This window comes from Varanus komodoensis, unplaced genomic scaffold (genome assembly GCF_004798865.1).
Source record: "Varanus komodoensis strain SLA01 unplaced genomic scaffold, ASM479886v1 scaffold8, whole genome shotgun sequence".
Classification (NCBI taxonomy): domain Eukaryota; kingdom Metazoa; phylum Chordata; class Lepidosauria; order Squamata; family Varanidae; genus Varanus; species Varanus komodoensis.
In genome coordinates, this window is record NW_025336481.1 from 2268045 (window position 1) to 2278282 (window position 10238).

General features: G+C 59.2%; 1 protein-coding gene across 1 annotated transcript; it reads left to right on the forward strand.

Moving 5' to 3' along the window:
- Positions 1-3683: 3683 nt before the first annotated feature.
- On the forward strand, positions 3684-7409 carry SLC52A3 (solute carrier family 52 member 3). The gene is made up of 3 exons (XM_044455559.1): positions 3684-4744; positions 6369-6492; positions 7197-7409. The coding sequence occupies exons 1-3, from the start codon at positions 3684-3686 to the stop codon at positions 7407-7409; spliced, it is 1398 nt and encodes a 465-aa protein (XP_044311494.1).
- The last annotated feature ends 2829 nt before the right edge of the window (positions 7410-10238 follow it).

Genomic DNA, 10238 nt, shown 5'->3' on the forward strand with positions numbered 1-10238 from the left:
AACTCCACGGCGCCCCTGCGGGACTCCGGCGCGGCTGTGCCAACGGCTTCTCGCACCGCTCCGTGGCGCTGCCACTGCCTCGGCGGACTCACCAGCGCTCGCTGCCGATGCCCAGCACCTTCGGGAATCTCCTGCATCTGTCAGTCCCTGGGTGGATGATCGCAAAAGTCCCCCGGCTGTGCAGGAGGGGCTGGCACAGGGGGGTGCGGCCTCCTTGTGATGGGGTGCCTGGACTGCTCCCCCACAGCTGGGCCACCCTTGCCCGTGGAGGCCAGGGCGGTGCTTCCGTGGGTCACGGCTGCAGCAGGCCGGGCGGGGGCTGTGCAGAGCATCGGGGACACGCTGCAGCCGAGCTCGCCCGCCCAGAATGAAACCCCGGATGGCTGAGACCTCGGTGCACGCCAAGCCGGCCTCCACGAATGGACAACAGGAGTGGCCGAAGCCGGCCAGCGGGACCAGGAGAGGGAGCTGGCGAAGGGGTGTGGGCAGCCCCTCCGAAACGCTGGACAGGTCCCGCCAGGCTGGCCTGTCCCGGGCCCAGAAGCCCCACGATGGGGTGCCCTCCTCCTCTGCCTCCTCCTCCCTCCTCGCCAGACACCCCGCAATTCATGCAGGTGCACGGTAGTTCGAGCCCCAGAAGGGTTTTCTTGGGAGCCTGTGAACGGCAAGCCACAAACATGGCCCAGGCTGGCACCTTTGGGCACCAGCGCAGATGACGGCCTCTCAGCCGTGCCAGGCAAAACGGGGAACTCACTCACTACCCGTGCAAAGCTAGAGGTCACAGCTAGGACTGATCTATATTTCTCAGGAGGCAAAGTCAGTCGCAGACTTTCTCTTGCAGGTCATTTTACTTTAAAAAGCCCCAACAACTTTGGTTCATTTCCTCGATGATTCTGATCACCCCGAACTAATGGGAAGAAAGAACTCTCTGCTTAGAACTGTCTTGGGCATGCATGGGCAGAAAGCATGTTTCTGCCCAAACACACACAAGATCGTGCCTTTAAATGCTGGGGAGGATGGGTGGGGTTGCATCATGCAGGAAGGAGAGAATTAACCCTTCCCTCCCTGCTAGCAGCCCCCCCCCCCCGGTGGGGCAATTAGACCGAGCCGGGGGCTCGAGCCATGGCCGAGGGGCTACAAGCAGCGCAGGACCGTAAGCCGTCTCACGGAACTTGCTCAGCGGCTTTTCTGCGGAGCGCAAAGGGCAGCCCTGAACTTCCTTCTGTTGCTCATGCTGTGTTGTGAGGTGGAGCTCCTGGCAGACGCCCAGGTATTTAACCAAACAGCACTCTGACGCGAGCAGAATGCGGCCTCCGTCCGTTGGGGCCCACCTTTGAGGCAGCCGGCGCTTGGCGCACCCGGCTCGCTCGGAGAGCCGATCCGCACCGCGGGTGCTTGGCCACGGGTTGAGCGACGCTCCCCTCCGGGCTGGGGGGATGCTGCTCGCCCAGGAACGGTAAGGTAAGGTGGCGCTGTCAGACGAGGGGAGAAGCTGCGTGGCACCTGCTCCTGGCCCCCACGCCGGGATGGCTTCCCCAGGGCTTTGGACACATCCAGGGAGGGGGGGCTGTGGGCATGGTGGCCCCGGTGGCCGTGTGCTCCCTCCCGTTTCAGAGACAGTAGTCCTGTGTACACCGGTTGCTGGGGAACATGGGTGGGAGGGTGCTGTCCTGCCGGTGGGTTTTCGGTAAGCAGCTGGTTGGAGCTGGACCACTTCTGTGGGAGCCGAACTTCGTACTGCCAGCTTTCCACCAGCCGCATGCGTCACCAGTGGCATTCGGTGCCAGGTTAAGTTTCTGGGCCCAGTTCAAAATGTTGCTGTTGGTCTCGAGACCCCAAAGGCATCCAGAGTGCAGGGCATTTGAAGGACGGTGTCCCCCTGGCCGAACTTGCCTGTCTGTCCCTTTCTTTCGGGAGGCCCTACCCAGGAGTAGCCACCAAGAGTCATGAGGTTGGCAGACACTGGAGCAGAAGCCTTCCTCGCAGCGGCCCCGACTTGCAGGCTTTCCTCCCGAGAGAGAGGTGCTGGCTCCTCTCAGGGCTGCTTTTAAGAGGCCTTCAAAAACAAACCTGCTCCCACCCCCGGGTTTTTAATTGAAAAAGGATTTATGGTATTTGCAGCTTTGAAATAGAACAGCCTTTCAAATATTTACAATCAGCTCATTTTGAAACAGCTTACGTTTTAAGGTCCCTTTCCAACCGTATACTGAATTTTACCGATCTGTGTTCTAAGTAAACAATTGGAAGACTGCAGTCTTGGGAAGCAGCTAAGAAATGCCACAAGGCGAGCAAGCGAATCGGCCTTCCGAACGCAAAGCGCAGGCTCTAGGAGAGGGTCGGGGCCCGCTTTTTCCAAACCATCCCTGGCCCCAAAGTTATGGTGCAATGCTTGAAACTTAGGCAGCTGACAGTGAAAGCAAAACCACACTCACCTCTGACAGGTTCAGCAAGCTGGCAAGCACCTCCTCCTCCTCCTCCTCCTCCTCCTCCTCCTCGCAGTCCTTCCACCTTGGCAACTCTCTGGACAGAGCATGGCCTGAAGCTGAGGAGGAAGACCAGGCGTGCGTCTCTCCACACGCACCTTCCTCCTCTGTTCCCCAGCCCCGATGGGGAAGGCCTGAGTCACGGGCCCCATGCGGCACGGGCACGTTGAGGAGGCCGGGCATCCTCCTTTGGGGAGGGCAGTCCTCTGCCTGCAGGTGTCCTCCATTTGCACTGCTGCCCCGTCCTGTTTTAAAGGTAAAACCTGGGCAAGAATTGCCCACCAGCATTTGGCGCCTGGGCAGCAGGCGGAACACAGGACCAGCCCCCCTGTGAGGCCGGGGGAGCCCCGTGCTCGGGCAGCAACGGGGAGGGGCAGTGGCCGGAGGGATGTGGCGGAATCCACACTGGGGCCAGGAATCCGATGGACTGCCTGGCTTGGTTCCCAGGATGCCGGTCCGCTTTGCCGTGACCTGAGCCCAAGTTCCCGGTGAGAAGGATGCTTGTGGGGTGAACTCCCGTGTCCTCGCTGTGGGGGCAGCCCTTCAGGAGACTCCAGAACCAGAGACTGGCCAGGCAGGTGGGCTGCCCGGAGCGGTCGCCTGCCTGGCCGCTCGTGCCGGGACAGGTGAGTGTCTTCAGGAGCAAGCACCTCACGGCACTGCATTCCACGGAAGGCCCGGCAATGTGCCCTGTTCGGGCCTGCAATGACCGCCCTGGCGCGCGGCCACAGCGGCTTCCTCTGCAGCAGTGGGGCGCATCACACTGCCTGTGCGGCAGACTGCGCATCCCACCACCCCCTCTGGCCACCACCCCCCACCAGCAATGGGCTGATTGCGATCAAAAGGATCCAGACGGCAAAGATTTGCACGTGTACATGCGAATTAGCACTTGTCTGTGCCTGTCTGAGCAAAGAGTTGCTAAGCTGTGCACATTTTATGCCCATCGGTGTCCCTTCGTCGTCGTCCTGGGCAATTGGTAAGCGGCCACCTCGCTTCTGCTGGGGAAATCCCCACGCTGGCCGGCCGTGCGCATGCCGGATGTCGGTGCCATGCCTGTCCGGACGGCTGGAGGGAGGCGCACGCCCTGCCCTGCCCTGCCCTGCCCTGCCCTGCCCTGCCCTGCCCTGCCCTGCCCGCACTCACCCACCTCTCCTCTGCCACAGGGATTAGGCTCCCCTCGCTGGGCGGCGCAGGAGAGCCATGGCGTGGCTCACCCACCTGCTGGCCTGCATCTTCGGGACGGGCTCCTGGATGGCCATCAACGGCGTCTGGGTGGAGCTCCCCCTGCTGGTGAATGAGCTGCCCGAGGGCTGGTACCTCCCCTCCTACCTCATCATCATCATCCAACTGGCCAACATCGGGCCGCTCTTCATCACCCTCATGCACAAGCTGCAGCCCGGCAGGCTCAGCGAGGTGCCCATCATCTACCTCGTGGTCTCCACGGGAGTCGTCTCCTGCTTCCTCCTGGCATTCCTCTGGCAGCACACCACCCCCGTGGCCGGCCAGCCGCACAGCACCGCTTTCTTCATCCTGGCCTTCTTCCTTTCGCTGGTGGACTGCACCTCTTCCGTCACCTTCCTGCCGTTCATGGCACACCTCCAGCCCTGCTACGTCACCAGCTTCTTCATCGGCGAAGGCCTCAGCGGGTTGATCCCGGCCCTGTTCGCGCTGGTCCAGGGTGTGGGGATTGCCACCTGCGTCCACGTCGGGCCGCCAAACGGCAACGGATCAGCTGTCAGCAACGCGACCTTTGGGAACGGGACTGCGGAAGAGTCCATGGAAACTCGTTACTCCCCTGCCAACTTCTCCAGCCTGGTTTTCTTCCTCTTCCTGTCCGCCATGATGTTCTCCTGCCTCGTGGCCTTCTTCTTCCTCAACCGGATACCCAAGGTGTGGGAGCTCTCCAAGCAGAACCTCTGCTCCAGTGACATTGCCCTCAACTCCCTGCAGAAGCTTCCTGGGGAAGGACAAGGCCCCGCAGATTTAGGGGGCTTCTCAAGCTCCCCTCTGGACGGAAACGTGGCGAGCTGCACCAAGGAAGGCGAGGGCGGCGACCCTGAGAAGGCGGCTCATTCGCGGCCCAGGACCGTCTTCATCTATTTTCTGGTGCTCTGGGTGAACGCCTTGACCAACGGCATCCTGCCGTCCGTGCAGAGCTACTCCTGCCTGCCGTACAGCAACACGGCCTACCACCTGGCCGCCACGCTGAGCTCCATGGCCAACCCCGTCGCGTGCACCATCGCCCTGTTCCTGCCCAGCAGGTAAGCGCCCTTCATCCGTACGTCAGCGCTCCTGTGCTGTACCCACTAGGTTCATCAGAACAGCAGGAGCCACCCGCTGGACCAGGCCAGGGTCCGTCTAGCCCCGATCCCGATCATGCAGTGGCCGACCCACTGCCTGTGGGGAAGCCATGGGTCGCTCAGGGGTGCACCGGCACGCTCCCGCCCATGTTCCCCATCAACTGGAATGCAGAGGCACCAACCAGAGTCATCGGGGAGGGCGCCGAACTTGAGTCTTTCTCTGCTCATGCGAGAAGCGTCCAAGGTGGGCTGCTGGCTTTGAAGGAGAACCTGGGCAGAATGGGCATTGTGGGGAACTGAGGGAACGGGACCCGGGCGTTGCTGGAGGCAAACTCCTCAGGAAGGAAGGACAGGGGAGGGCATCCGATGTTTACATCAAGCGGAGCACAGTGTCAAGCGGAGTAGGGAAGCGAAGAGGGGCCGACCCTTCCCCAGAAGTGCTCTTGTTCCCAGTCCAGAATGCTGGATACGGCCTGGAAAAGGAAACCGGGGAGCCCCCAAACCGGAATTTCACAGTCTCCCACACTGATGGGAGAAATGCATGTTCTCGTCACAACAAAGGGGTAAATTTCTAGAGAACAGCCAGGTTACAAGGAGGGTCCAAGAAGCTATTGGAGAAGTGAAGGCTTCTCTCGCGTCTTGCATAGTGAGAAAAGCAAAAGGGAGCAGGAGCTTCTAGGGAGAAGATGTACGGGGCTTTCCAAGACGCACAACCCAAGGCTGCCAAGGCAGAACAGGGAGGACCGGGATGGGGACGGCAGCGGAGCCCACGCCCCTCCGCTGCCATCGTCAAGGACCGAAGCCCTGCACCCTGAGGAACGCCCATGAAACCCTCTGCCTCCCTCATGAAAGAGGCAGAGAAATGGCTGCCTTTCACGGGGAAATGCAGGGGTTGTGAAAGGCAGGACGGCCTTTGCCCGGCATGTGTTGGAACAGCTGGGCCCAGCTGGCTTGGAAGAAACAGGAGCAAAAGGAGGCACACGGCCCGCGGGCTGCAGGTTCCCCACTCCAGCTTGGGGGCCGCGCTGCTCCCCGTCAAGGACAGCCAGAATGACACATTGCTGCTCAGACATCACAACAGGAAGCTGTTAATGCAGGCGGTACGAGTCCCCAAAATAACTAGATATTTTATTTACTGGCAGCTGGCATTTCCCAAAGCCATTTCCCCCAAGTTCTATGCCAAGCCAGACTGGGATGGGCACAATTCCACAGGTGCTTGATGAGTTTAAGGTGCAACCCTACAGGTGCTTAGACAGGAAAGGGGCTGTGGCTCCCAGCATGCCCCAGGCAGCCCAGTCCCAGCCAGCCGCAGGCCTTGCTTCTGTCTGAACATGTAGGATTGGGCCCATCCTCCTTCAGGTCCACCCAGGAGTTGCCACCTTGAAACGAAAAGGTTCTCGCACAGTTTGTTTTCTACCGCCCGGGCAGCCCTTCGCTGAAGCCTTCCTCGTCCTCTCAAGCCTCTCCGCCCTGCAGCTGGGCTCAGTGGATCCCCGAACCACTGCCCGCTGAAGCCCCCGGCCCCGTCGGGCACTCAGCCATCCCCGCTATCCTGACCGTTTGGTTTGGCTTCCTCCTCCGCCAGGTCGCTCTCTCTTCTGGGCGTGCTCTCGGCCACCGGAACGGCCTTCGGGGTCTACAACATGGGCATGGCTGCCATGAGCCCCTGCCCCCTCCTGCAGCAGTCTGACTGGGGGGACGCGCTCATTGTAAGTAGGGGCCCCTCACGCCCCGGGCCTCAAACCCCCTGGACAGCCGAGGGTCCCGGTCAGCGCATCCGGAGCAAGCAGGGCCAGGGAGCCGAGGGGGAAGCTGCCCCTCAGCTCCGGCTTGCGGACTCCTGGAGGTGTCTGGCGGCTGAGCCTCACGGGCTCCGAGCCGATTCTGCAGCGTTAAGGACCGGCGAGTCCGAGGGTCCCTCTTGTTCAGCGTTCTGGTGCCCAGAGGGAAGTCCCACACGCAGGAGGGAGCGGAATGGCCCCCCCGCCCATGTTCCCCGGCGACTGCTGTGCAGAGACCCGTGGCCACGGACAGGCTTCTCCTGCGAGGCCCTGTCCGTTCCAGCCGGGAGCCCTGCAGCGGGGCGGCCATCGCTCCACCTCGTGGAAGCGCACCCACAGTCTGACTCTGCACCGTGTGGAGGACCTCCTCGGACCTGTCCTCAACCTCCTGCCCAGCGCCTTCGTGGGAGGACCCCGTTGGGCTCCCGTGTGATGAGAGAGAAGGGGGGAATCTCCCTGCCCCTCCCCTCCCTGGATGTTGCCCGTCTCTGTCCTGTCTCCCTCGCTCGCCCTTTTCTGAGGCCGAGCAGTTTTCCTGGAGCTGCCGAAGGGCGGAGCTGGCCGGCCTCAGCCTCGGGTGGGAAGGTCCCCCCGTTCTCGCAGCCCTCCCTCACGCCGCTCTGTGCCCGCAGGTGACCTCGTGGGTGCTCTTCACGGGGACGCTCAGTTACGTCAAGGTGATGACCGGGGTGATCCTGAGGAGCCGCAGCCACAGCGCCCTCGTGTGGTATGGTGCGATGGAGCAGCTGGGCTCACTGCTGGGGGCCCTGGTCATGTTCCCCCTGGTGAACGTCTACAGCCTCTTCAAGTCGGCCGACTTCTGCAGCTTCCGCTGCCCGGCGTGAGCGGAGGACCGATGCTCGCGGACCGTGCCCGGGCCTCGCCGAGAGCAGGCGTGGCGCTGAAGCCCCCCTCCAGCAGACGCACGAGCAAAGGGGGGCAAGATGGCGGCGAACGCTGCAAGCCAGCAGCGTGTCTCTGTAGGATCAGGGCCCAAAGGCAAATGCACGCGGGGGAACAGCTGGGCTTGCCCCCTCCGCTCTGCGCTGTCTTCTAGGGCAGCAGATTAATTTTGCACGGTTCCCCTCAAGAACGCTGCAGCTCCAGGTGCCTCCCCTTCTTCCCCGGCTGCCGGCCTGTGCGAAGGCCCCGCCAGGGAGCCTTGTGAATAAAGCAGTTCGTTTGCCAACACACCAGCATGGGGCTTATATTCTGAGCGAAGGATTCTGCAGAACCCACGGGCTCCGTGTAAAAGAACTCTGGGCGGCCACATGCAGTCAGTCCGTCCGTCCGTCCGTCTGTCTCTCTCTCTCTCTCACACGCGTGCGCACACACACACACAGGTGATGGGAGCTGTAGTCCAGTACATCTCGAGGGCACCGGACTGGGGAAGGTTGTTCTCAGAGAAAGAACATGAGACCTTGTCTGCTGAGCTGAGAATGAACAAGGACCATTTCATTGCCTGGTGCAGAAAATCCAGATGCTCCTCACTCCAGAATCTGGGGTCAAATCTCCTCCTCATCCTCATCGTCAGTGACATTTCTATACCACCCCACAGCAGAAGCTCTCCGGGCAGTTTATACAATCCATAAAACCAATTGATAAAAAGCCAGTAAAGTATTAGAATAATCAAAAGCATTAAAAGTTTAAAACCACTAAAACTCTTAACATCAGATTAGAAAAACAGTACGAAAAGAGAGATTCGGCAACAACCACTAATCCTCAAGGCACTAGGCAGCCAAATAAAACCTTAAAGGCCTCCAAAGGGGGGGTCTCTTGACCAGGTGCCGAAAAGGTGACGGATTCAGCCCCAGCCAGACCAGGCGGGTGGGGGGATTGTTCCAAGGACGGAGGGCCTCAACCGAGAATGCAGTCCTGGCTACATTCAGTGGCAAACTGCTCCACTGAGAACGTGCTGCCAGCTGGCTGAGATGGGCTTAGCGGCTGCCTTCCTACCCTGCTGGAGAGCCCTGTGGAAACTGGTCTGGTGGGCCCTGGGTGGAGTGCAGCGCAGCTCTTCTGGTGTCCTTCAGTCCAGAAGCCAGGGACACGGGCTGAGCAGCCCAGCTTGTGCAAGGAGATCCTAGGAGGCTCCTGAAGGCACAATTATGCACCTCCATATCCGGCTGAGGAGTCTGGTGGCCTTGACTCACACCTGAGTATATTGACCCATCAAGAAATTAAGACGCTCGCCCCTTGGGAGGAAAGCTATGGCAAGTCTAGACAGCATACTAAAAAGCAGAGACATCACCCTGCCAGAAAAAGTGCGTATAGTCAAGGCGATGGTTGTCCCAGTTGCAATGTATGGCTGTGAAAGCTGGACCATAAGGAAGGCTGAGCACCGAAGGATTGAGGCCTTTGAATTGTGGTGCTGGAGGAGACTCCTGCGAGTCCCTTGGACTGCAAGGTGATCAAACCGGTCAGTCCTGGAGGAGATCAACCCTGACTGCTCTTGAGAAGGTCAGATCCTGAAAATGAAACTCAAATGCTCTGGCCACCTCATGAGAAGGAAGGACTCCCTGGAGAAGAGCCTAATGCTGGGAACAATAGATGGCAAAAGAAGAAGGGGGCGGCAGAGGATGAGGGGGCTGGATGGGGTCACTGGGGCAGTGGGTGTGAGCTTGGGTGGACCCTGAGGGATGGCGGAGGCCAGGAGAGCCTGGAGGAAGGTTGTCCATGGCATTGTGATGGGTCGGGCACAACTTTGCAACTCAACAACAACACATATGGAAGGTGCTTTCCCTGCTGTGCACCATTTGCTCAGTCTAAGCTGCTGGCTTCGTCTAGGCAGACCGTGATCATGGCAAACATGCATGTCGTCTTGGAGAGAATTCAGTGGCTGGAAGTACGAGTGCCCAGAGGCTTTCTTTAGCTTTTCACGGCAAGAGGCTGGCTGCCTCTGCCCCCATCCAGTAAGTTGAGCACTGGAAGGGGTATGCTGACATTCTCGGCTGGGAATGCCAGAAGGAAAAGGTGGAGTAGGAGTTGCTGAGGTCAAGAGTTTTCCTTTTTTCTGGCTCTTTTGTTTCAACACAGTGAGATCAAAGGCTCGGAAGGGGAAGGAAAATATTTTACTATAGCTATTCTTGCTGGCCAGGTTTTATGCAAGAGCCTTTCTTAATGGAGACATTTTTTTTAAAGAAGTAGGCACTGGCTCCGTACTCGAGGCAAGAGCAGGCCAGTTTTACTAATCTGGTTGCTGATTGTCAGGACACTGGTCAGTTGCTCTTTCTCCTTCATTCAGTTTTTAAAATTTCAGGTCCTTTCCATTCTGCACATGAAGAAGTGTGTGGCTTTGGGTAAATTTGCATAAAAATGATCCCAAATGGAATTCTCACCCATTTGCACGGGTCAAATTCAAGATGTGCAGCCATTCTCACCTTGAAGGGGCGTGTGTTCACCTGCCCATCGTCTATCCATGAAAGACGAGCAGCCTGCCAGAAAAAAGAGAAGCACAGATTAAAAGACAGATGTTTAAGAGTTAAGTCATCCTCAAAAGCCCCCTTCCATCAGTTCCAGTCTCTCCCACACTCAGGGTCTTAAAAATGTTGAAGAACCAGGACTGTGAGTTCCATCCAAGTCCGTTACTCAAAGCCTCATGCCCAGAATTCTTTAATTCCAAGACACTGTCTTATGAACCCGGTAGATCCCAGCTTTCTAGCTAAAAAGCAGAA